Here is a 27,632-nt window from a genome sequence, read left to right as displayed (position 1 = left end):
TTACTTTCAAAAAAATAAAATATTAAATAAACTACTTTTTTATTATTTGCCACGCACTAAGCCTCCATCGGTAGCTGTGACTCTACTCATATGAAACATTGGGCAATCGATAATTATATTAAATTTTGAGTAATTTAAAATTGAATTGATCGATGTCTAACATTATTAAATCTTGATCTGGACGGTGATGAAGCTTCTTGTGTCTCTAAAAGAATATGATAAGAAGGCTTCAACTCACATGGCTTCATCAGTACAAGGACGTACAATGCATACTATGGTCAACTTATCATGAAGCTAATTAAGTGCATTTCATTTAAACTTAACTTGTCATTACATTAATTACCTCAAGTTAAAGACAGCAGGCGCAATTAATGCACATGCAAATGCACGTGCTAGCGGTGAGCCGGATAGACATGATACAAAACCAAATATATTAAGGTTATCAAGTAATATAATGGACAATCACTCTGTTTAAACTTTTTTGTCCTTTTCTTCTATTTTCATTTATCTGCGTGGGCCCCAAAATAGATTTTATTGCAAAAAGTTCGCATATTCACTACTCTGTGTTTTACTAGGATTGAAAAAACAGTAACCCTATGTAGTTAGGGATTGAGATTAATAGTGTTTTAATCAGACTAAAATTTGGATTACTATTATCACTATATGTATGGTGATGGACTCATGGTGCGTAGTTTACGGCATCAATCAACAAAATCTAAGACAAATCACTCTTAATTTTGTACATTAACTGTACTCAACGAGTTTAAGGTATCCTACTGCCATTTTTCCAGGGTTTCATTACATCAGCTCTCTCTTAATCTATTTTCTGTACCTCTAAAATATATTATGTTATATTGTTTATTATGCTTAGGTTAAATTATATTTACATCTAACATATTATTCACTTTTTTTTTTTTTTGTGTAACAAGGGTTTCGATCTCCAGTGGACACACAGTGACTGATAGTAGGCACTGGATCAGGAAATTGTATGGAAAAGGAGGAGGCAACGTTAACCATGGAGGTAGAGAAGGGGCTTAGCGATCGATACTTCAAATCACTCCCGCCGGGAATTCGATTCCGGCCAACGGACGGAGAACTGATGGATTATTTGAAGAAGAAGGTTTTGAAGGAGAGGATGCCTCTCCACCGGATTAAAACCTGCAATATTTACAAATACCATCCCAATGATCTTTGCAGTAAGTCAATGCAATAATTTTGATCTATATCTACCACATCTACTCCAAAATCTTACTCCCTCAATTTTACTCAGTGACAGATTCTGTATTATATATATGTGTGTGTGAAAAGACTTGACTTTTCTATATATAGGGCCGGATGATCTGGCGAGGGAGAAGGAAAGTTATTTCTTCACATCCAGGGATAAGAAGTATCCGAACGGGGCAAGGCCGGATAGGAAAGCCGGGGATGGGTTTTGGAAAGCCACCGGTAGGGATATGCCGATATCCTGCAAAGGGGAAGTGGTTGGGTCCAAGAAGACATTGGTTTATTATGAAGGAAAACATAAAGATGTATCTCTCCATAAAACAAACTGGATCATGCATGAATATACAATCAATCCCAATATCAAGATCACCCCAGTTGCCAAGGGTCAGAGTGACGACAACAACAACAATGATAATAATATTGTAAGTTAAACCTATTCTCGATCTTTAGCTTGTTTGATTACGTAATTATATTAAGTGTTTATGTGTTTTAATTTCAGTTATATAATACACAGAATTCATGTTCATTATACTGTGGTTATGTGTAATGTGTATTATGAACGTGAATTCTGTGCATTTTGCCATGAATATGCATTCTCTGAACCTAAATTATTAAATTTTGTGTATTCTGTAATCTAGATTAGTTAGGGTTTAACACAGTAAGAATATATAATTTGGAATGATGATCATATTTGCAGCTAGATGAGTGCGTTTTAGCCAAGATCTATGAGAAGACCACCGGTTCCAAGAAAGGTGCTGACAATTGTTCTCCATCTCAAGATGATACCCAACAGATTCTTGATTCAGAGCAGATACCACCTGAAGAACAAGACAATCCGATCTTGGAGCCACAAAAATACCCCACGGCTGAGCAAGTAGCGCCGCCACCGCCGCAAAATCCAAATCACCAAAACCCCATGGCCGGAGCCACCGCCGGCGGCGGTTATAATACTAACATGATAATCCTGCAGGGATCAGAACAACTGCCACTGCCACTGCCACCACCAGAAGCTCAAAATAACCCCATCTTGGAACCACAACAATACTCCAGGGCTATCCACATGGGCAGCTTAACTGGTCCCAATAATGAAGTTCCTGCTCAAAATAATCCCATTTTGGAACCACAACAATACCCCATAACAACTTGCATGGACAATTTAACTGGACTCAGGGGTGGAGTTCGGGTTCAAAATAACCCCATTTTGGAACCACAACAATACCCCATGGCAATCCGCATGGGCAACTTGATTGGTCCCAATGATGAAATTCGTGCTCAAAATCCCATTTTGGAACCACAACAATACCCCACAGCAAATCGCATGGACAGTTTAATTGATCGCAAAGGTGAAATTCCTACTCAAAATAACCCCATTCTGAAGCCACAAGAATACCCGGCGACAACTCATATGAACAGTTTAACTGGTCATAACAGTGAAATCTTGAAAGAAGACTACTCCACGGCACTGCAAGATGCAGTGGCGGCGGCGGCGGCGTCATATCCCAATCACCAAAACCCCATGGCGGGAGCCACCGCCGCCGCCGCATACCACCGTTATATGATGATCCCGGTATCAGAACAACCGCCACTTCCACCACCCGAAGCTGAAGAAAACCCCATCTTAGAACAAGTGGCGGAGCTGCCGCCATTTCCATATCAAGAAAACCCCATGGACGTAGCCGCCGCCGCCGCCACATTCTACAGCTGGGATGCCGGGAGCTTTGGATATGAAAGCCTGCAGACAGATGAAAATTTTTATGGTATTAACAGCGGAGCTTTTAGTTTTGAAGAGAACAACAATAATGGCTTCTGGGGTTCTCTAAACGGCGGTTTGGAAGATGTGGTAAGTATGTATATTGGTAATAACGTTAATAATCCATCAGCTAATCCTCATGGCCAAGCCAATGCTGGTGATAATGTTAATCCATCACATAATCCTCATGGCCCTGCCAATGTAAGTGACAAATAAAAGAAAAACAAACCAAAAAAGGAATGATCTGATGTCAAAATTTCCAAGACTATCGGGATAGATCAGATGCGCTCTGTCCAAACAGATGTGTTATATTATTTATTTATTTAGTTAGTTACTTAGTTATATTCGATGATAACACATTTATATGTTATACATTATATGTTCGATAGTCCTCAAACAGACAAATGTGTATTCTGTCATGTTATGTATGTATATGCAATTTTTGAGTAAATTCTACGATCATTATTCGAGGGTGTGCAGTTGTACACGGGCTAAACCTCATCTTATGACTCTAATCGATAAAGGATCACAATGAGATAAATCAGTTTAAGGTGCACATACCTAATTTATTCAACCAATTTGACTAGATTACCCTTGAGTAAATTTTGTATCTTTGCCCCTTTGGATTGCTAGCTTGTCTATTTATACCAGCCAAGTTCTAACGTGGTCATGTCTTAATGATGCTATATAGACCATGGTACACGGTAAAATTTGCCATCAATCTTTTAACAGATTACTCCTTTATTCCTACTGATCTAGTTACAGAAATAGAGGTTTAGAAATCCATCTATAATAGGTGGGCCATAATTGTAAAAGACTAATCGAGCCCAATCTATTTGTAATTGTTTGGTTATGTTCTATGAATGTCAATATTTTTTTTATTTTTTTTTTTAAAGCAATGAATGTTAAGATTTATTTTAACACAATGCAAAATATCAGCACAATACTTTTGGGTTACTAGGCCCAAATAAGTTTTTGAACCCAAAAGCCCAATTACAATCATTAAATCAATCTTTGGAATAGCCTTCTGAAAATGCATTGCCATTTCATTTTGTTAATTTATGACATGTTCTCAATTCAAAATGAACCAATTAATGAACACATATAAAAGATTGCACCACTTCTCTCCAAAAAAAAAATTTAATTTAAAAGTTTAATATTTACTACCAAATTAAGGTAAAAAAGTAGTAAAATGAATTATGAATTAAACAAGATGCCAAATTTGATTATTAACTTTGTTGATAAATTAAAATATAATTAATGGAGATATTAAAAACGGTCCAATAATAGGGACCCAGGGTCTGGGAGTGCATAGTTCGAGGCCTAAGAAGATAGCCCGTGTGGCCAGGGTCCGAGACCCGTAGCAGGTCTCCGAGGCCTAAAGTGATGGGCCTTGACTTAGTTTTGCGGGCTCACTGTGTGGGTCTCGACTTAGTCTTGTAGCCTACCACGACTTTAGGAGATTTTGTTGGCCCATGTCTTCGTATAAATATTGCATTGTCTAGGTATTAGAGATCATGCTCAATTACATCACATATCCTATTGTAATCTCATTACACTCTTCATTAATGTAGGTCTTGTTTTCTCAAGCTCTATATCTTGTATTTATTACTTATTTCTTTATTATCGGGTTATTTGATTTGGCCTACCCAGATTAATTTAATCCATCAATAAATTGCTACTTTTTAAATAAAAAAAAAGATTATTAAAGTGTCTTTTTCACTAGGCCCGATTGTGATAAAATTGAATTTATAAGATTCATAGACTATCAAATAATGATTCCAACACAAATTAAATAAGAGGCCGAAGTTGAACAGTTGTTATACCGTGGACCATGGTCACAAAACGACATCGTTTCAATAAGTGGGAGAAACGGCTCCCGTAAATCTCCGTAACTGATAGTACAGTTCATCTAAAATGATACTACAGTTGTGTTGAACTGATACTGCAGTTGTGTTGAAAGGAAACTGTAGTTGCGCGGAACGGAGGCCGTTTCATCCGCCTGAAACTGCAGATGTGTTGAAAAGAAACTACAGTTACGCGAAACGGAGGCTATTTATCCGTCTGTTTTTATTAATCAAAATAACGTCGTTTTGATGGTAAAATTTGCAAAAGTTGAATTGAAGCTAGAGAAATTGAGAAAAATAAATAAAAATTATGTTGTAGGGATCTAAAGACATGAGAATGAAAAATGAAGATATGGAAAGGCTAAGTAGCACCTAGAGATAGAAGATGATGGTAGAGTAGAAAAAAAGAAGCAAGGGGAGAGGAGCGGCGCCGGAGGAAAGGGGTGGGGGGACCCAAGGTGTTGTAGATGGTGAAACACTGCATGATACAAACCTCATGATGCATGTCTACTAAAGAGACACCCCAATCACAATCAGTTTAGATTCCACAGTGAAAGTAGTAGTGTCCCATTTTTCTTTTTCACTCTTTTCTTATTACTTTTCTAGCCTTTCCCATATTTGGCCATTCTTTATTTATATATATATATATATATATATATATATATATATATATATATTCGGATTAAATGTAGCAACCTCCCAAGTATGAATAATGGATCTGGATCATTGGATGACCTCATATCAACGGCTGAAAATCAATGAAAATAAATTTAAAAAAAAACGTGATGACTCATATTTTTGTGGTGTACTCCGTGCTGGTCTATGGTGCACATAAGAATGTTTGACAATACATTGGACTAAAAGCACCTCCAAATATATCTAAATGCACCACAAACATATAGAAATTCATAATTCAAATACACCATTAAACATATCTAAATTATTTATATGAATTGAAAGCAAGAGAAACATTGGTCATTTTCAGTTGAATAAAAAAAATTTCCTTTTCTAGATGTCAATCAATCAATAGTCTAAAGTGGCCTCCCACTCCATCACCCTTTCACATGCCAATAGGTGGGAGAGGTTAGGAGAGAGAGAGAGAGGTGAAGTCATGTCCTTTATCTCTCTCCCTCTCTCTCTCTCAGATACTTTGAATAAAGTTGTAGGAATGGATTAGAAGGTGGGATTTGTTCCTTTTTTTAAAATATTTTTTTTATATTAAAGTTGTTGTTAGTACCTTAAAGACAACAATTTTTTGGTTGATCTAAAAGTGTGATGTAATTAGGTCTGGTCTAAAAATGTGGGAATCTGGAAATGAAACACACTTCCAAGTAGACATAAACAAGACTGTAGTACTTATGTAACAATCAAATTAATTAAAACCCTAATAATATAGTAGGGATATGGATTTTTTTCTATGTTTATACTTTATACACAAGATTCTATATCCCTATTAATTTGAGATTAATTCAAATTTAACTTGAATAGTATCCCTACCACTATGAGACTAATCAAAATTTAATCTCGGTAGAGTTTTACTTTTACTTAGAGGAATATTTAACTGAAAACTCTTTAACATGACTTTATATATATATATATATATATATATATATATATATATATATATATATATATATATATATATTCCAACTTTTGAATTTGCAGTTGCATTTACAGGTGCAAGCTAAGGTTATACTTTAAATTTTTTATAATTTCATGGGTTATAATATCATGATTTAGTACAAATAACATTATGATATTATATGGTACAATATAATAGCATAATGATTTTAAATAAAAATGAGATTAATATATAGGGAGAAATGATTCTTGAAGAACATCATGATAATTATAAATTTATATAATAAGATAGCAAAATAACTGCAGTGATGATCAAGCCCAGTTTGTCCTTTCAAACACATAAATATGCTGCAAGTAATAATATTAGCACGACATCTGATCTATTTATTAATACTATACCACGATATGCTTATAATGTCTTTAATTTGTTAATTTTATATATACAATGAATAATATGTAGGTTTTTAAGACAGATAAAGAATAAGTCATCTTGCTAAGTTCGTGTCTAAAATAAGTGTTGCTTCTGTGAATGAGCATATATGTTTGAAACTCAGGGAGCGTTTGAAAGCCTGGGAAATGACTTTTGGAAATCATATATGTTTGAAACTCAGGGAGCGTTTGAAAGTCTGGGAAATAACTTTTGAAAAAAAATCATTTTTAGTTAGAGAGGGAAAATTAAAGTCAATGAAAAATAAGAGTGTGGGTAATGGAACTATAGGGAACTTGCAGTAGTGGAGCAACCAATGCAAGCAAACATTTTTCAGGAGTCGGTTCAAATGTATGTGTTCCCCAACGAGTCAATATCTCTTCACGGAGGCTCAAAATCATGACCTCCCATTTGGAAGAGTCACCTCATCCTACTTGACCACAAGGTCTTGGCAAGTTTTAACACACCTAAACACAAACAAATTAATATATATACTCAACTTAAGAGATTAAATAACCCTATCCGAGTTGGTCAGATCAGACAATTAATTTGATAAAAAAAAAAAAAGAAAAAAAAAAGAAGAAAGAGACAGCCAACATGGGCAGCTGAACTCAAGAATGCTGATCTTTTAAATGACAGAAGCAGCACTATACCTGGACTAATTAGTCAAAAGCTCCGGCGTTCAACATTAAAGCTGAGCACACAATATATTATATTATTAACTTATAATCATATATTAATACTCCGTATATAAAATCTCCATATTCTATGTATTTAATTAGTACTTATAATAATAGCAATAAAAAATACTCAGTAAAAAATAAAAAAGAAGAAAGAAAGGTTGATGAAATGATTAAATCTTTTGATTATGATGATAAAGTGATGTAATGATAGCAATGCACAAAACTCACATTGTGTTGAAGTATAGCGCTCATCCTCGCAAAAATCTCGCCTTAATCCATGTTACATTCACAACATTTTTAATAGAAAGATGTTGAAAACGTTAAAGTGGATGGGTTTGGATTAGTTTATGTTGTTTGTATTTTTGGAGTATAAAGTATTTTTGATTTAGTAGAATATAAGGGTGAATGATCACTTATAATTGTAAAAAATGACTGTTTATAGTCCCAAAAAGAGTAGTTAAGAAGGTAGAATATGATTCAATAATGATTCTCATATAAAAAAGTGGTGAGTTTAATTTTTACTAATATTATGATCTTTTAATGAGCATATGTGTGATTTTTCGGGCTACTGATTTACTTAGTGTCGTGGATTTTTCTAAATCCTTAGAAATTGAGGTAGTAAAAAATTCATGATTTTTACTCAAGAGACACTTTTAACTGCCATAAAATTCCTTTCCGGTATTATTAATTACTCGTTAAAGTGATTGATAATACCGACCATTTTTGCCAGTAATTGAAAATTTTAGTCGATTAAGGAAACTATATCAACCCTAATTATATATTCACTAGCCGTAAGAATTTTTAACCATCCATAAGTAATTGACAAATTTTGATTTCTTCATATTAATTAGTTATCTATGAATTAATCGAATAAATATCACTAGATGCTATAAAGTCTTAATACAGCAAATTAAACCTAATACAAATAGCATTGTGCTTTTTTATTTTAAAAAGGTAAGAAATGAGGTGATGATTACATTAAAAGTTAAGATGAAACCATAGATACAAGAAGATTTAAAAGGAGGTGCAGACAGGGAATAATCTGAAATTATGCTTATTTGAATAATCTGAATATATATATATATATATATATATATATATATATATATATATATATAGTTATTTATTTATATTGATTGTGGAGTTAGAATATCCTCATAAACTTTTGTTTGCCATTCATTTCATCATTAGAAACAGAAGTAAAGGGCATATTTTGATGTTGTCTTTGCCTTTATAACCAAAAGGCAAGATGATTTTGGAAGAGGAGGGAATGTGGTCCTAACTTTATGTATTTACCTTTTCTTTTACGTTTGCACTACTAATAATACTAAGAGCAACAATAATGGTATTTAAAAAAAAATAGCAACGATAATGGTATGATTCAATTTTGAGTTTTTTTTTTTTTTGGCCAATTTTGTCATACCACAGGCGAGAAATAAAAAAAGGATGAAAAGTTGAGTAGTCGTCCTGCTCGCTAGGTGCAGGACTTGCTTCCTTTTTTACTCTAACAAAAAACTCAATATTAACATAAAAGCTCTATCTTCCTCTCTCATCGATCTCTCCTCCAACTAAAAGAACTCTAAAAATAAGCTAAAAACATGATGCTGTAATAATCTTAATATATATATCCCTCTTTAGTCCATTCATCAAAGAGTTCATTGTCTTCATATTGTTGTAATGCATACTTCATATTGCAAAGGAAAAGGTTGAGTGGTATGAGAAGAGAATAGCCACACACATCTTCGTTTGACTGGTCAAAAAACAAAAACAATCACTTTATAAACAAATTGTTATTAGTCGTCACATCAAACGTGATTAAAGTTGATGTAAAATTATATTTAAAAAAACTATTTTCTCTTATATATTCACAAATAACATGAATATTAGCACGTATTAATGAACATCTATCAACTAAACTAGTCACGTACATGACACGTACAGATACTTATTACTAGCATGATGAATACTTATTAGAAATGAAGAAAGTTTATGCTACTTAACATAAAGGTATGTATATGCACTTGTTTAAATGCATGGAGTTGAGGACTTAGATTTTCATATTTCCCAATCTATAGAGTAGGAATCATTAAAGAGCTAGAGGGGTTTGCCCATTACCATGACATAGACATGTTATGGTCCTACTTGTCTAATCCTTTTGCCCATAACTATATGCGACAACCTTTGGTCATTCCTCATTAGGTGTGTTGTGGCTCCATACATACACCTCATGAAAAAATAATTCATTTCGTCCCTCTCTCATCATCATCTATTTTAGTGTTTGGCTTGTTTAGGTTGGAGGGACATGTTCACAACCTCTTCAATCATCCACAAAGTAACAATCTTGATCCTACCCTCTATACTTAATTTCTTTATACATTGAATATTCTAGTTTAAAATTATATATATTCAAATTTTAAAATGACTGTACAGGTATCTCGTTGGTATATTATGAGAAACTCGTAGGTTGATTTCGTTAATGTTTTATAAGTAATGTTACTCACTTGTTGAGCTGTCACAATGGGCTTAATTAGCCCGGTAGGGTAAGCTGTCCCAACACCTAATGAGGTTTGGGGGAGTGGGTTGCGACTTAGAGACCTACTGATATTAATAAGAATATAAAAAATTATTTTTGTATTTAAATTTTAGCATTATAAACTTTTAAACTGTGTATTAATTATGTTTTGAATTATATAGAATCGTTATTAACTTTAAAACTTGTTATTCATGTTTGTTTGATCTATATAGGCTATTTTATTATTCAATTACTAGGTTTTTAAATTAATCTCAATTAAATACATTTTTTTAAAAATAGTAACACAAGACACACTAACATTTATTAAATCCTCTCATATGATACTCGCCGACGCACTTTGACAATACTACTTATAGATTTAAGTTAGGGGATCACAATTCACAAGTTCAAATCCCTAACTCTTCAATCGTACTAACAAAACTACATAATGGACCCTTCTATTGGGGGGGGGGGTGCTTTGAAGGGGTCGGAAGTGTACAATATAACATGCATTCTCATAAAGAAGTTAATTATTGTACTGATTATATAGTGTCGTCAATTTTTATTAAGAGAAGTCTGAAAATACAAATTTTTAAGAATTCTTCAAACAACACTAGACTATAATTGATGACAAATTATGTGAGTGCGATATGATCACACCTTTAAAAATTTGGTGAGTTGAATGTTAAGCTTGTATTGTATGCAAAAAACTAAAATCAAAATAGACCATTCTTTTAGTGGATTTGTAGGGTTAGGATAACATGACAAGGAAATTAAAGAACAATTAGAAGACAAAATGTGCTTTTCCAAGTGTTTTTTTTTATATTTATTTTTATTTTTCCAAAAAAAATCTTTATTTTTATTTTTTTCACTATGGGAAAAAGAAAATAAAACATATAATGTGACAGCAATATCATAGGGTAAAAGCTGTTGTACAGTACAACCCAGCGGAGCAGGCCAACTGCTGCAGTTAGGGAACAAATGAACAATCTATTTCACCAATTATTGCAAATTCCTATGAGCTGTCAACTGCTATTGCTGGGACTGCTCTGTCAATTTAACATTCTACTCCTATATTTATTTCTTCATCTTTTCCCCAAAAAAATAAATAAATATGGTATAGATGATCGAACAAATTATAATAATTTTCATATTAAAAGATTATAAATTTAATTTTTGTCAATATTTTTTATCAATGAATTATTATATATGAGTAAAGTGTTAAATATATTGTGCTCAAATGGCATGTAGTGACTCTCACATATGGAAGGTCATGAGATCTAGTCTTCGTGAAGATGGAATTGGTTTTTTTTATAGACATACAAGTGAAGTATCGGCATTCAGTATATACTACTGGATAGTAATTGTTGTTACATTAATCTTATTTAGGATGTCCTTGTTAAAGTTTGAATAATACGGAATTTTGCGAAAAATCAAGCTCTCTTTTAACATGTTTTTAAAAAGTTGTTAGAATATGTTATTGTTCTTCACAAAATTGTTGAGCCTACACACAAATACAAAGAGATCGATTCATACAATATATGAAATAAGATGTCCTCAGGCATTATTGATCATCAGTTGTTAAGAAGTTCACTTAAGATTTACTTTCAACAATAGAGTGAATGTTTAATTCCTACCACAAACATTGATGTTGAGTCACAAAACTATATTGGTTCAATTTATATATCTTATTATTATAAGCAAAGAATTCTGATATTATTTATACTTCTTCTATCAGAGGAATATTGACCATTTCTATCTTATTCATGACATACATTTATATATAACATATATATTATTAATTACTTCAACTAGGCTCTCAAGCTAGTAGATAATATTAAAAAAATAAATAAAGAAAACAATAAGAGATTGTTTTAGGTTCTCCTCAATTATTTAACAAATACTCCGTAATATTTTTTTTTATATTGTAGCCACCTCTCATTTTGTTGCTGTTGTTTTTATTTATTTATTTATTTTTCATTAACGAAGTCAATCAACAATGACAATGCTATATAACCGATATGTTCTTTTATAAAACTATTATTATTATTATTATTATTTATTATGTAGTCATGTCATATATACTGAGAATGACAAAGCTGGTATTGAACATACTGTGTCTAACATGGACGGAATCCTAGGCTTTATTTATTTATTATTAGAGTATACACATTAGTGCATTTTATTAAGTTTTTGAAAGAATACATGATGATATAGATGAGAGAGAAAGCAATAAAGAAAAAATAAATAAATTTCTTTGCAAGTGAGGGGTTTTTTTTATCAGGCTTATGGGACCCAATGAGTCTAGCGGGCGCGTCAGGTGCTTTGACATTTGTTTTTGGTTAAAATCAAATTTGTTTTATTTTTTTTTCTGATCTCTCTCACTTTTTTTTTTCTAATCACATTTACAAAAACTATTCAAAACTCCACTATTATAAATGCTCTTATTATTATTATAAAGGGGGTGTTTGGCAAACGGCTAATAGCTTATAGCTGATAGCTGGTTGGTTTAGCTAGTAGCTGATGGCTGATTGCGTTAACTGATTTGACTAAATGGTTGTATTAGCTGGTTATAAAAAAAAACTGTTTGGTAAATTAGCTGTTTACTAGTAGTTGATTGAATGTAAAATGACATTTAAGGGTATTATTATTATTATTATTATAAAATAACAAACACACCACCTATTTAAAAGTAAATCCCATTGATTTTAAAGGATAAAATAGTCAATATACCCATTGTTCCCAACCAGCTGATACAAAAAGCTACATTCATTAGCTTTTCAAATTTCAACTTATTGGCCCAATAAGTCAAGACCAATAAGCCATTTACCAAACATTTCAAAATAGCTTATTGGTTGGTCAAAAAGCTAAACTTGGTCAAATAAGCTAAAATTTAATAACCAAACACCCCCAAAATGATTGGTCCAAACAACTGAATTAGCTTTACCAATATACTCTTGATTGTGAGTTAAATAGAGCTTTGGATTGGGAGAGATATTTAGAAGATGATGAGAATGGAGGTGTGCCCCAGGCACGTAGGCAACAACAGTCTGACCCGTACAGTTTCATTGACTCATGACTGCCCATTTCTCGTGACGCTACGTTTATTGAGTGAGTGAGTGAGAGATAGAGAGAGTGATTCTGCCTACTGCCACTACCGTATCTCTACAACATCATAAATCCATGAATGAGTAGCAGTAGCGTGTACTACCATTATCAAGATTTCCCTTCTCTCTCTCCTTCTCTTTCTCGCTCTAGGACAGAGAGGGAAAAAACACCTGACCCGTGAAAGCAGTTTGCCCAAACAACAACATTGTACCCATTTCCCCTCCCCCCTTGTTTCGTCACTCATGTTTGTTCCAAGAAACTGCTACATTCCATTGTTCTTTTGCCCCTGCAAAAACATTAAATTCTTGTTTTAGCTTTTTTTTTTTTTTGAATTTTTTCCCCCTTTAGTCTCTGTAGAACTTCCTGTTCATGGTCATGCACTCGTGCTTCTGCTTCTGCTCATCTTCATGTTCTTTCTGGTACCAGGTTTATCATAATCCGTTTTCTCCTTAATCTCTGCACCGGGTTTTCTGGGTCGGTTTGTCTTGTTTTTGGCGCTCTGGGCACCAGTCTTTTTCATCATTCTATCGGTTACTACTCAGATATTTCTTTATAGTAACCCCCAAATCTCACATTGTTCTTGAATACCCATTGCCCCCCCAAAAAAAGGTGTTGTTTTGGTGTCTGGTCCATTTTCATTGTCTCTGTTGGGGAAAAGGGAGAGAAGAAAATTGGGTGGTCTTGAACATTCTTGATTTATGTACCTTTGGGTGTTTCTATTTGGGGGAATTTGGGGAGGAGGAGAAGAGAAATATGAGGAGAATGAGGGTTCTTGAGAGTGACCTAATAATGGGATTTTTGAGGTTTTTGAGTGTTTTGGTAGTGGGGTTGGTGATAAGTGGTGAAGCTGTGCAAGAACAGACTATACTGGTAGCCATTGGGAAAGAGCTAGGGATATCAGGGTGGGGCTCAAACACCTCAGATTTCTGTTCTTGGCATGGGATTGGATGCAGCTCAAACCTATCAATGGTGGAAAGGCTTGATCTTTCTGGGCTAAGGCTACAAGGTAATGTTGGGTTAATATCTGAGCTCAAAGCACTGAAGTGGCTTGGCCTTTCTGGTAATAATTTCCAGGGATCAATCCCACCTGTTCTTGGCAACTTATCTGAGCTTGAGTTTCTTGATTTGTCTTTTAATAAGTTTGGGGGTTCCATTCCTGGAGAACTGGGTAGGCTCAGGAACCTTAGAGCTTTGAATGTGTCAAACAATTTGGTCTCAGGAACCATACCTGATGAACTTGGGGGACTAGAGAGGCTGCAGGATTTTCAGATATATACCAATAGGTTGAATGGCTCTATACCCATGTGGGTGGGAAATCTGACCAATCTGAGAGTGTTTGCAGCCTATGAGAATGAGTTTATTGGCTCCATTCCTGCAAATTTAGGATTGAATTCCTGGCTTAGGTCTCTGAATCTTCACTCAAACCTGCTTCAAGGGATAATCCCAGACAGCCTTTTTGCAATGGAGAAGCTTGAGGTTTTGGTTCTCACCCAGAATCAGTTGATTGGTTATATTCCCGATTCGATTGGTAGATGTAAAGGCCTTTCGAGTATTCGAATTGGGAATAACAGGCTTATAGGATCCATTCCCAGAACAATTGGTAATATCAGCAGCCTTACTTACTTTGAAGTGGATAATAACAATCTCTCAGGGGAGATTGCCCCAGAATTTGCACAGTGCAGTAATCTCACTCTCCTCAATTTGGCCTCGAACGGATTTACCGGGACTATTCCTCCAGAGTTTGGGAACCTTACCAATCTGCAGGAGTTGATCGTTTCTGGCAATAGCCTTTATGGTGAAATTCCAACATCAGTGCTTGGGGCGAAGAATCTGAATAAGCTGGATTTAAGCAACAATAGATTCAATGGCACCATACCGCAAGATATCTGCAAGACTTCCAGGTTGCAATATCTACTGCTGGGTCAGAATTCAATAAGAGGCGAGATACCTCACGAGATTGGGAACTGCATGAAGTTGCTCGAGTTGCAAATGGGAAGAAATTACCTTACTGGAAGCATCCCGGCTGAGATAGGTCATATGAAGAACTTGCAGATTGCGTTGAATCTGAGCTACAATCATCTCCATGGGCAGTTGCCCCAAGAGTTGGGGAAACTTGACAAGTTGGTTTCTTTGGATGTCTCTAACAATCAGCTGTCGGGGAGCATTCCACCAGAACTGAAGGGCATGCTAAGTTTGATCGAGGTTAATTTCTCGAACAACCAATTTACTGGCCAAATACCCCTTTTTGTGCCATTCCAAAAAAGCTTGAATACAAGCTTTAGTGGAAACAAAGGGCTCTGTGGTGACCCTTTGAGCAATGCCTGTGGGAACCTGGATGATTATGGCCGTGGTTACCATCACAGGGTTTCATACCGGATCATTTTGGCTGTTATTGGTTCTGGATTGGCGGTTTTCATATCTGTGACTGTAGTCGTTTTGCTGTTTATGTTGAGGGAGAAAGAAGAAAAGGCTGCCAAATCCGAGGGAACCACCACCGATGAAACCTGCAGCAAGCCGGTGATAATTGCTGGAAACGTTTTTGTTGAAAATCTCAGGCAAGCAATAGATTTTGATGCAGTTGTTAAAGCAGTCATGAAAGATTCAAACAAGCTTAGCATTGGCACATTCAGCACTGTGTACAGAGCGGACATGCCTTCTGGGTTGGTTTTGTCCGTTAAGAGGCTAAAATCAATGGACAAAACTATTGTCCAACACCAAAGCAAGATGATCAGAGAGCTCGAAAAGCTAAGCAAGCTCTGTCACGACAATCTGATGAGGCCTATCGGGTTTGCCATCTACGAAGACACTGTCCTTCTCCTACATCAATACTACCCTAATGGGACGTTGGCACAGTTTCTTCATGAATCTGCAAAGAAACCCGAATTCAAACCTGACTGGCCAACAAGACTCTCTATTGCCATTGGCGTGGCTGAAGGGTTGGCTTTCCTTCATCACGTTGCCATTATTCACCTGGATATTTCTTCGGGAAATGTACTTGTGGATTCCAACTTCCGGCCCTTAGTTGGTGAAGTCGAAATATCTAGGCTTCTTGACCCATCCAGAGGAACTGCAAGCATCAGTGCTGTTGCTGGATCATTTGGTTATATTCCCCCAGGTACTTTTACTGCTTACCTGCTTCAAATGCTTAGCTAATCAGTTCTTAACCATATTTATGTTACACATACCTGAATGGTTTCTGTTTATGGACAGAATATGCATACACAATGCAAGTGACAGCTCCAGGAAATGTTTACAGCTTCGGGGTTGTCTTGCTCGAGATCCTCACAGCCAGACTGCCTGTGGATGAAGCTTTTGGCGAAGGAATAGATTTGGTGAAGTGGGTTCATGGCGCGCCTGCAAGAGGGGAAACGCCCGAGCAGATACTTGATGCTAGACTCAGCACTGTTTCATTTGCTTGGAGGAAAGAAATGCTTGCAGCTTTGAAAGTTGCATTGATCTGCACAGACACCACACCAGCTAAACGGCCCAAGATGAAGAAGGTGATTGAAATGCTTAGAGAAATTACAGAGAATTGAATCAGTCTTATATCATCATCATCATCATCATCTGTGCTATTCTTGATCTCAATCCTGGGGATTTTTGAATCTCCATTGGTGGTCACAAAATTTGCTCAGTCTCAGGTGAGAAGAAGCAAATGCTTATGAAAATCTGTACATGTCAGGGTTTAGCTTTTCTCCTGTGATTATGATGATCTATTTGCCCTGTATTGAATTACTACTTGATTAGCAATGGAGAACATGATTTTCTTGAATCTTGAAAAAAACAGCCAAAATACTATAGAATACAAGCAAAATGAAATCAGAATTCAAACTCACATGCATACAGCAACACCCTTTAAAATGTTGCCTTCAATGGAGGCCAATCGAGATTTGATTGGAATTGCCCTGAATGGAGGCCAATCGAGATTCGATTGGAAGGTAGTTACCAAAATAGTCCAATCAAAGGTTCAATCAGATTAATCTTATCTGATGGGAAATGTAAATAGGTAAAAGAATTAGACTCCAAAATGGAAGAAGGCTTCTTAACAATACAAAATTCCATTTCCATAAAAAATTTGGTCACCATAGGCAACTCAGTACAAAGAAAGAGCTCCATACAAAAGAATAGAATATTTGGAAAGACACTGCAAAATTTATTTAAATTGCTCCTGAATTGTGTTCATTGAAGTGAAGTTGAATTAAGGAAGTCATGTGAATCCAATCCAAAAATTGTGTATTTATCATTGCTTGAAACACAAACGCCATCTTATGCATTCAAACTGGAGATGGCAGCATTGCAACTTGATCGACCATCATTCTGACTTAACAATGAAATTTTGGCGGCTGATGGGATTCATAACAACCGGGGGACCTGCAGTGCGAGGCCATGCCTGGAACTTCTTGTCGGTTTCTTCCCACCAATCGTTGTTTGCAACAGTTTTTGGGGTCGTACCTGATTTCAAATGGCATTTACTGTTAAACAATACCACACACTATAAAAATAAAACAAAGAAACCACAGTAAAGAATCAGAGCTTGCCTCCAAAAATCTTCTGGTCAGAAACAGCGCGATCACAAACATAGGCAATTGCAAATGATCCCAAAATAGCAGAAATAATTTTAGGGCCAGACATGCTGAATCCAACTGAAAGAAAAAAACCCACTATCAGTAGGAAACCACAATATTTAAGTATAATGAATTAGCTTTAGTCAAGTAGAGCAGATTTCAATGACAGCAAGTGTAGGGGATGAAACACTAGAGAAACAATGGAGTATCCATCTCTATAGAAGAGTTGTTGCACAATGACCCAGACTACTCATATGAAAAATATGAAACTGTTTTATATGCCCCCATGTCCAAAGTCCACTGAATATAATCACCAACAGACCAGAATGTTCATATCCTCATACCTAACGTCACTTATCCCAATATTTCCTATATGTTGCAATTCCAAAATTAGATATCACCTACTGGGGTACATGCAGCGAACCACTACAATTTTGTGGAATTCTGATAATCACGACTACGATGATATTCTGAAATCATGCCTAAACAAATTTAAGAAAGCTACAAATGTACAGGACACCCAGTATTAGACTTGCAATACATACATTTACCTCTCACCCTGATCAATAAGACATACTCTAGCAGATACATTCCCCATAATATTGTTGAATCGATTTATTTCATTCTCATCAATCCATGGCATTTTTGTGAAATATAGGAAAGAATCATCTTCTTCAAAGGATAGGTTACATCTAAGTTACCAAACAGAACTTCAACAAGACACCAGACACTTAGGAAGCCAGAATCCATTGCTTTCTACACACAATTCATGCTAGATAATACAAGCTCATACAATGCAATCACATTATAACAAATCCAGCAAATAAGAAAAAAAATAAATCCTTAGTATTCGCACATCCAACAGACCTCAAACTCGTTTCAAATCTCAACCTTCCTATCCTCAACCTGGAACATAATGTGCAAAAGCATCGAAACAACTATTCAAACCACAGATACTACAACGCGGCATCATGCGATCCAATGCAATATTTCAAACAATTTACTTGCATAGTTGCAGATCTTAAAACTCTAACATAAACATTGCAATTTATATTTATATATACACATTGATAGAGAGAGAGAGAGAAAACTTACAGCGACGTAATCTGCTATACGACTCCAAACAATGAGAACGATGATGATGGTAATTCAAGTTCTAGAAGACGAGAAAGCGAAAGCCCAGGAGAGGCCGTTTGGAATAAATTGGCGTTCTAGAAGGTTAACATGTGCACGTGTCGTTTTGGTTTTTAGTTTGGACCCAGTCAAAACCGGCTTTAACCTCCGGAACAATTTTTTTTTTTTTAAATTTTTAAATTTTTTAATTTTTAAACTAATCCTAAACTTATTGGATCTGTCATTGTTAAGTAAATCGCGAGTAGCTTAATCAGCCTACCGATGATACTATAATCTTTATGTGCGATCCCGCCTCGAATTGTGACTTAAAGCGACAAACCACTATGTTATGCCCCAAGAGGCTTAGTTCTATTTTTTCGTGTTTGTAAAGTTTATTTTTTATATTTATTTACGAGATGAAATCATTTTTAATATTTATTTTTCAGATGAATTTATTAGTAACTCACAATAAGATAGATCAATTCACTAGTATTCAATGTATATGGAGTATTACAAATTCTATTGTCATGTCAAAAAAAATTAAAAATTAATGTGCAATTTCAATCAAGTTGGTTGGATAGTCGATTTAGTAACCAAAAGATTTCAAGTTCGACCCCACTTGTTAGAGTTGCCTGTTAACTTGGTTTACGTCCTTTGTTAGCTAGGGTGAATTTCATTCAAAGTGCACATTCAAGTAGTGACTGAGAGCTTTTTCATAAATCAAACAAATGAAAATTAAGAAGGAAAGAAAAAAAAAAGAATTTGCCAAGAAGCCACAAGACTAGTTTTCTTCCAAATTACTGCTGTCAGTGTCCTTAATTTAATGCAGAAATTACATGAATTGAATCTGGGATTTTAGGGAAAAGAAAGGGTTGGTTAACTTATAGTTTAGGAATTAGGATAAGTAAAACCTCATATCTGGCTAAACTATTTATGTTTCTGTGAGGTAAAATCTGCAGCATATATGCCTCCCCTGTGTATCTGGTATGAGTGTTGCAAGAACTTGACTGGCAAGCACCAAAAGAACTCAACAAATTCCATCTGTACAAGTGACAACTTCTCCCCGAAAAAGTGTGAAACTCGACGTTTATGAACCAAATATTGAGTGCAGATCTGCAGAATCTCAGAGGCATGAAATGCTTTTACCATCATAGAAGGCGTGGTGCCTCAGAAGGCGAGCAAGAATCTTGTCTCAGCATCCCGCTGCTCTCAGAAAAGTATCGAATGGACTCAGTGCAGGGAGCATAAGGGAATCTGGATGTTGCTGGCATTCTGCAGCACACTGCACGGGAAGATTCTGTGCCAGGAACAGGTTTTCGCCCTGCAGTTTCCATACATTTCAGCAAACGGTTGGTTATGACGAGCAGAAAACTAGAAGACGGATGCATGGATATCGAAGTTGCATCAGACTTGGGGAAATGAGGATGCAAGTAGCACGAAAAGGACTACTGGGAAAACCGAAAACCATTATCAACCTGGATGCTCATCAGGTTTACCGTCTTCTCTTTCTTTCCAGCAAGATGTGCCTCACAACGATTTGCCATCTCGTTGAAAGAAAAATCGGTTTGTGCATTGACAGACGCTCCCCTGACTTGTGCAGCTGTCTCCAAAACCTGCTCACAAAAGGCATATCAGGTTATTCGCTATTTCAGTACAAGGAATCGGCTGGAACCACACGAATATATGAACAAAATGAGCATAAAAGCAAAGGAAAACGCGGTTGATTCATGACCTACATGAATCTGATTTTGAAATGGTTCGATACACACAAGGCTCACAAAACAAAAACTAAGCTGACCAGATAACTGCTACTGATGCATCATATGATTTTTGGTAACAAATAGAGTGTGTACTGCAATCAGACTTACAGATTCTAGAATTTGATTAACACTAAGCAGATCGGGAATTTCTATTGCCAGCAGTGGACTTTGATCAAAGGCACTTTCAATCGAATCCAAAACATCATCGTCTATTGGAAAAAGTGGTTCCTGCATAATAGTAAGTGGAGGAGGGGTTAAATGAATAAGTCAAGTGCAAGAGAATCTCCGAGTGCTCGAGTAGCACTTACCTCCATAGATTTGTTGTCATTTGAACCAGATTGCTCATAACTCGGTTTGGCATCCTTGAACAACTGAGCTTCAACCAAACTCAGATCTTCGGGGGAAAAGTCTTTTAGCAACGCCTTCCTTATGGTGGACACTTCGGTCTATCCAAAAAGTCTCAGGTTAGGTTCCATTATGAACGCTGTAAACACAGGACTCCATAGTTAAAACATCAAAGGTGGAACTTACATTTGACAGATTATCCAAACTCTCTATTATTATAGAAACCAAAGAGGCTGTAGACTGCTCGTTTTTTATTTCTATTTCTGAAAGACACATCAAAGCTGAATCATCATCCTCTTTGGATCCATACGTAACTTTCCCCGAACCAGATCCTGTTTCGACTGCTTGTAACTTGCTATCATCAACCAAACGTAAATAAGGATCACCCTGACAGAGAAACAAATCGCTCTATAATCTTGAATTAAAGAAATAAAGAATGCATCATAAAATAGTTTTTGTGTCATTCTCGCAAGCTAATATGGATACAAAGTAACGTGGTTAAGAAAATGCAAATACAGCGTGACAGCAGCATTTTACTCACTGTTTTATCTCCAAGCATTGCTTTGGCGCGTGTAATTAGAGAAGGAATATTGTAAGCGTTTGCAGCAAAAATAATCATAGATGTCGCCAAGACAAAAAGGGAACGTCTACGTGATGGTGACAGTGCCCCTGAAAACAAAGTTCACTCAACTAGCAGTGTATAGAAACGAAACTTCATCCTTGTTTTGAGTAGATAGTTTCCAAATAATCATTCATAATTGGCTTAGAAGCATCTGTTCAATGATTCTTTATTGTTCGAAAGATTAAATGTGCTTCATGAATTGAAAACTGTCAGCAGTATAGGGGAATATGAGATAGTTTATTTACCTCCCTCAGCAACAGGAACTTTTCGTAATGAAAATGCAAGCCGAAAACTTAGTACCATAGCTTCACGATAAGAGTTCTGCACAAGTTTATGAAGCAACAGCCTAGTAAGATACGGAAACAAAAAGAAGAGTTCAGCCACAGAATTTAAAAAATTAAAAAAAAAAAAATCAGAGGAGAGTTTAAACTCATAGCTGTAATACTAGTTTCAAAGTTATTTCACCTTACAGATAATAAATTCTTTCAAATGATAGAAAAGATAAAACCTAGTCAAGCAGTTCTTGAAGTTCAAATCAACTTTGGCATACCTAGACAAGGTCCAGAACTAAATATGCGAGCTCAATCAGATTAAATGTATTTTCCTTAAAACATCCAATGGATAAACTCCAAAGTTCCCGAATGCATTCCTAAGATTGTGACTATTGATGGGTTACAAAGAAAGACAAAAAAGCAACGGAGCTGACATTTAATGTATAGCATCCTAGGATCAAATACTGTCTTATTAAGGTCAAAGGAGTCCTGGGAATATGTAGGCGCATGTAACAAAATTTCTAGCATCATAGTGCAGCAAAAGATTAACTAGCTTAAGTAAACAAATTTGCAAATAAACACGTGAACAGATTGTCTAGTATGATATATATGTAGTTGGAAAGAAAATACTATAATAAAGAAACAGCCAGCTGTAACAACGGAGAACTAATTAATCAATTACCTTTGCTAAAGAGAACAGTAAAACCAAGCTATACGTGTGTGCGATAGCTTCATAATTTGCGGGTAGATTTTCAGGGGAAGTTGACTGAACCCAAATTGAAGAAAGTAGGAGTCTGATTTGGTGGTTAGTCAGCCTTAGAGAACCAACATCCTGAACTTGAAAGAACGAACATATTTACAGACTAGTAAAACAGGATCAAATAAACTAGATTAAGAAAAGCTCTCTTAAAGAGATATTGATATGGTACAGTCAAGTTCGGTTAGTGGACTCTAGATGGTAAATTAATGCAAGAACATACCGGTCTTTTACTTGGTTTGTCTGTAGATTCTTCAGTAGGTGCAGGTGAGCCTTTCGTGCTATATGCTCGACTATAGGTTGATTTGATTCTATTCAGCATCCCACTATTATTGTTTTTCTCGTCCTCTTCTGCAAAGGGTTTCTCTTTATTCTCATGATTAACATTCTCACTTGGAAATCTCTGGTTTCCAAGCTTCCCGAAAAGTGCAGCTGAAGATGAGAAAACAGAAACGTTTCTTGATAGTGTTCTTGGAAGTCCTACACCTTTCTGCACGATAACCACATCCGAGCCCTTATCAGGGCAAACAGAAGAAGGAACAAGTACAACAGAGAAGATGCGGTGAGCTCCAATGCGTGTTTCATGATCAGGATGCACCATTGCTGGTATTAACTGATGAAACAAGGCCTCGGGGAATGCCTAAAAATGAGAAGGCGGACAACCTTCATAATTTGGATAGAAAATAGAAAGATGGAGTACTAAAGAAAGAAACATATTTTCAACTAATTCTAGAATTATAACCCTTGCCTTTTTCTGACAAGACAAATTAGGAAGAGGAGCTACTATTTGCGCAGTACGATAGACAGCAGCCATCACAGTTCTTGCTACGATTGTGATACTCGACATATTCTCCAACATCACGGCCATTACATCAAGTATTGGACCTGCATCGCCTATCTGCCAATCAAAGAAGTGAACTAACAACTTAGAAATTCCAACTACAACTATAAAAATGACAACTTTTCATTCTCTCTGTTATCGTTTTGGTCTAATGTTCTCCGATTGGACTAGTAGTTAGCAGCCAATAACCTATGACATACCTACCAAATTGGCTACACACACGACATTATAATATTTTCTATGGTTAAATAGAAAATGAATGAGTTGCACCTTATTGCATAACTCCACAAGGCACTCGTCCACTGCTTCTTGGAAATTTTTGTTGCACTCTATCACCTCAGCTCCCAAATGTGCATCATCAAGAGAATGATGCATACTTTTATGTAGATGCCACATAACATCACTTATTGACCTAATTAAAGCCATCGAATTCTTAATCTTTGTATACTGAGCGAGGGAGGTTGCCACCTTAACAATGTCAAGCTGCATTTCAGGCTGTTTTACAACATTTTTGTGATTGAGATGCTTGATCAATGTTGACAGTAGAAAGTGTGTATTCTCTCCTGCAGAAAAAGAAAGAAAGAAAGAAATCAAAGAGATGATCATCATCAGCATTTTCTTGCAATGCAATTGCAAATTTGCTATAGAGCGGAAACGGAAAAGTTGAAGAGCTACTCTGTTAATAGACAAATTGAAACTAAAGATATAAAAGGAATTTTGGAAGTGTTAAGAGTTATTTTAGTACCTGAATCATCCATTATGTGCTGCATGTCCTTCAAAACTGGAAACGCAACTCCATATTCCATAGGCCATGAATTCTCATTATCGAAGTAACGGAACAAAGATTCAAGAACACGTCGCATTGTTGTAGCCTCATTGCCTAATCTAGCCATGATATATAGGCTCATCCTAGACCAAAAGAAAGGGTTCTTGGCATCCTCCCTGTGAAGAAAAATAAACTTTGATGGTACATTGAAAGTGACAGAAAGTCCAAATCCACCATATATTCTTGTCGAAAAAAATTACACTGAAATGTTCAGTTCACCCTTGTCATTCTCTAGCATGCTCCTCGTAATGTTTTCTGGAAGAGTTTGGCCCTCAATTTTACTCTCTCCTTCCACCCCCTTGTTGTGGTCGGGGTCTTGAGATTCCTTGCTTTGCCTCTCATAATTTTCCAAGACTACTGAAACAATCTAGCAGATAGGAAAAGGAAATTAGGGAGATATAACTGACAATTAATGGAAAGTCGTAGCTATCGTGAATTTATAGTTTGTCAAAACTCAAAACCCTGTAATCAGAAGCATATGGAAGCAAGTCAACGAATAAAGAAGAAAATCCAAATTAAGACAAAACGGCCTGCTTACATTATCAAACTCAACTGAAATATGCGACTGTTCCCCCATGAACCTAACCTGTAAATTTTTAACGGAGTGGCAGAAATCAGAATCAGAATCTCTTAATAAGGCAACATATTTGAAAGAGTATTGCATTCAATAAATTAAAACCGAATGAATTAGATTTAAGCATGGATGAGAAAAAGGCAAAAATCACGTGGTGCATGAAAAATACCAAGGCAAATAGTGCTTGCAGAGCAGCTGCACGAATATGAATTGCTCTATCATCTTCTCCCATTTCTTGTGCCAATGGACAGAGTTTCGGAATAAATCCTTCAAAGTTAAACATGTAGGTTCCATCTTTCTGAAAAATACAAGTTAATAGGTTTATTGAAGATAAAAAGGTACTGATGCAAGTACAAACTGGATAATCAGCACATATTACACTCTAATCGAAATGATCCAAACTAAAATTGTGGGTCATCTACACATCATAGTATCATACCAACCTGATTGCTTACAAAATCGAAGATTGATTGGCAGCCTATGATAAGTATATCATCTTGTTGTGTTTGATCAAGAAGAGCATTTATGATGCTTAGCACGCTACTTGAAAACAGTGGCCTGATGGAAATTGACAGAAAGCTTAGATTCAAGAGTAAATGGACAGTAATGAAAATCCAAATTCATCTATGATGGTTTAACAGGAAGTGCTAGAGTTTCCATTTACAATAATTCAACGCCATTTTTTATATAACGCTTTTTAGAAGAAATTTGATATAAAAACTTAAAAAGTAATCAATACCAAGTTCAGAGAAACAAACTAAAGTTTGATGCAAGGCATTTGGAGTGGAAGAAGGAACACAAACTTACATCTGTTCCTTGCAAGACACTATCAACTTCGTGTATATGCACAAAACAACTTTTACTGATTGAAAATTCCCGTTTCTTAATTCCTTGTAACACCTTTGCTCGAGTGAGGCTGTAATCTGGTCAGCAGATGTGTAGGCTAATGAGAAAATGCATTTACCCATTTTCGTAGTTTTAAGTTGGAAGAAATATTAAATTTGCTAAGTATTGAGCCAAATAATCATATAAAGGAAGATTACAACAAATAATATAAGGATTATTAATGTCTAAGAAATATTTGAAAAAAAAAAGTTCCACATGCAACTACGACATTTTATTGCACTGTGTTTGCCAAATACAGTTAATATATTCCAATATTTAGTGTTCAAGAATTGAGACATTTGATATTGTGTTTTATTATATTGACTGAAAGAAACTCCTTATTACATGAAATGCATAACCAAAAAGTACCTTTGGAATGCGCAAAGGATTTTTGGCTGCATATTCACATAGTTTCCCAATCTTACGGTCATTTGGTTCTTCTTCCTGCAAGTAAAACGAAAAAGAAAAAAAAATGTGATCCATTTATAACACTGGAAACGATTATTAAGTAACTGAAAAATACTACATATAGCCATATAACAAAAATAAACACATAGCAAACATAAAATGATGTCACAAAATTAACTGCTTCTCGAATACTTGAAGAAAGCAGAAGATGGAGTGTTCAACTGTTCGTTGAAGTACCGATCAATGTTGGTTAAAACAAGTCTGTTAGTTCACAGCTAACATTCAGTTTACAGTAGTAGCTTGAAAGTTAATTCGATAAGCTGGTTTTAGTAGTTAACTACATCGAAATTAGTAGCCAAGGGAAATCTGTAAAGCAAAAATTAATAACTAACCTGTGACTTAGGGAAAATGTCGGATATTAACTTCTTGTACCTTTTCACAGGCTGCCTTGACCTCGCTCTCATTGCCGGGCAAAAGAAACAAAGGGTACCACATGCTGGCAAGACTTGCCTCGAGACAACACCCGAGACCGTGCTGCTCATTCTGTATACAAGTCAACAGCTAGTGACAAACCTTCTCGGTCCAACTTCAAAGGTTTATCCTTTCTTTCACTTGTCAGTCACCAGAAGCTCAAAACTCATACCAGAAGGAAAGAGAAGCACTGTGGGAGAATGGGCACATATTCTGGGACCAGCCTGTATTTCATCAATGTAAGCTCACATTAACATCAAAATCTCAGTCAAGCATTACACAGAACAATCTCCAAACAATGAATTCAAACACAAACCACAAATCACGAGGGCAACCCAGTTAAGTTGGTCAGGTTGTTGACTTAGTAATCATGTTACAAGTTCAATTCCCAATGGAAATGGCATATTGACTTTCTTAGTGTGAGTCGATCAATTATGGATAACCTAGGTTGTTTTACTTCCTTGTAGTCCTTTATCAGCTAAAGTCACAAGACAGGGTTTACCTGCACCCCGGGATATTTTGAGGTTATGACTGGGCTTTCTCTCGTCACTCATAAAAAACCATAAATCCCAAAACAGCACCCATTGCCAACAATTCTGAGGAAAGGGTACCCTGCAAACTACTTTTCTTGAAATGAGGCATTCAAATTCCCCACACAATCAACAACACTCTCAGGATCTCTGAAGATAAAATCGAATTGTTTGGGTGTTTTTCTGAGTCTGCAGGGTGTATATACAATTATACATATGCATATAGTATACATAAGCATTCAAGTTGAGAACAAAGTGGGGGGAATTTGCTAACCTTCAGATCAATGTGCCTTAGAGCAGACCGGTCCAAAAGGCTGGTGACCCATCAAAATTCTCTCCCTCAAATTACAGTAAACTTCTTCAATTCTGGAATCTGTCAGATATTTATTTTGATAGGAAAAATAAAAACCATATATATATATGTGTGTGTGAGAATATAAACTCAGATATGGCCTATGGGTTGATGCGATTTATGTGAAGGAAACAAAATGAAAGAATCAGAAATGGTCAGATGCATATGCCAAATTGGAA

The 27,632-nt window shown here is 35.7% G+C and overlaps 2 protein-coding genes across 5 annotated transcripts; one reads left to right on the top strand and one right to left on the bottom strand.

Moving 5' to 3' along the window:
• Nucleotides 1-13,141: 13,141 nt before the first annotated feature.
• LOC116007267 (leucine-rich repeat receptor-like tyrosine-protein kinase PXC3) lies at nucleotides 13,142-16,904 on the top strand. Its single transcript, XM_031247902.1, has 2 exons — nucleotides 13,142-16,247; nucleotides 16,343-16,904. Exons 1-2 carry the CDS (start codon nucleotides 13,886-13,888, stop codon nucleotides 16,666-16,668), a joined length of 2,688 nt encoding a protein of 895 aa, XP_031103762.1. The 5' UTR covers nucleotides 13,142-13,885; the 3' UTR covers nucleotides 16,669-16,904.
• A 2,667-nt stretch (nucleotides 16,905-19,571) lies between these two features.
• Nucleotides 19,572-27,632, bottom strand: LOC116005514. 4 transcript variants are annotated; one of them, XM_031245721.1, is made up of 21 exons: nucleotides 27,376-27,631; nucleotides 27,074-27,290; nucleotides 26,493-26,795; nucleotides 26,062-26,136; nucleotides 25,615-25,730; nucleotides 25,251-25,365; nucleotides 24,977-25,105; nucleotides 24,772-24,819; nucleotides 24,434-24,600; nucleotides 24,153-24,349; nucleotides 23,678-23,970; nucleotides 23,315-23,464; nucleotides 22,790-23,206; nucleotides 22,492-22,641; nucleotides 21,783-21,858; nucleotides 21,457-21,584; nucleotides 21,102-21,302; nucleotides 20,879-21,016; nucleotides 20,679-20,798; nucleotides 20,286-20,423; nucleotides 19,572-20,131 (listed from the first exon to the last, which is right to left on the bottom strand). In XM_031245721.1, exons 3-21 carry the CDS (start codon nucleotides 26,640-26,642, stop codon nucleotides 20,003-20,005), a joined length of 2,937 nt encoding a protein of 978 aa, XP_031101581.1. In that variant the 5' UTR covers nucleotides 26,643-26,795; nucleotides 27,074-27,290; nucleotides 27,376-27,631; the 3' UTR covers nucleotides 19,572-20,002. The 4 variants fall into 4 exon arrangements, with proteins under 4 accessions (XP_031101581.1, XP_031101582.1, XP_031101580.1 ...); XM_031245722.1 differs by lacking the exon at nucleotides 27,074-27,290 and having other exon boundaries at nucleotides 26,533-26,795; nucleotides 27,376-27,632; XM_031245720.1 differs by lacking the exon at nucleotides 27,074-27,290.

This window comes from Ipomoea triloba, chromosome 15, assembly GCF_003576645.1.
Source record: "Ipomoea triloba cultivar NCNSP0323 chromosome 15, ASM357664v1".
Taxonomy (NCBI): domain Eukaryota; kingdom Viridiplantae; phylum Streptophyta; class Magnoliopsida; order Solanales; family Convolvulaceae; genus Ipomoea; species Ipomoea triloba.
Note: the sequence above shows the minus strand (reverse complement) of the source record. Positions and strands in the feature narration are given on the sequence as shown.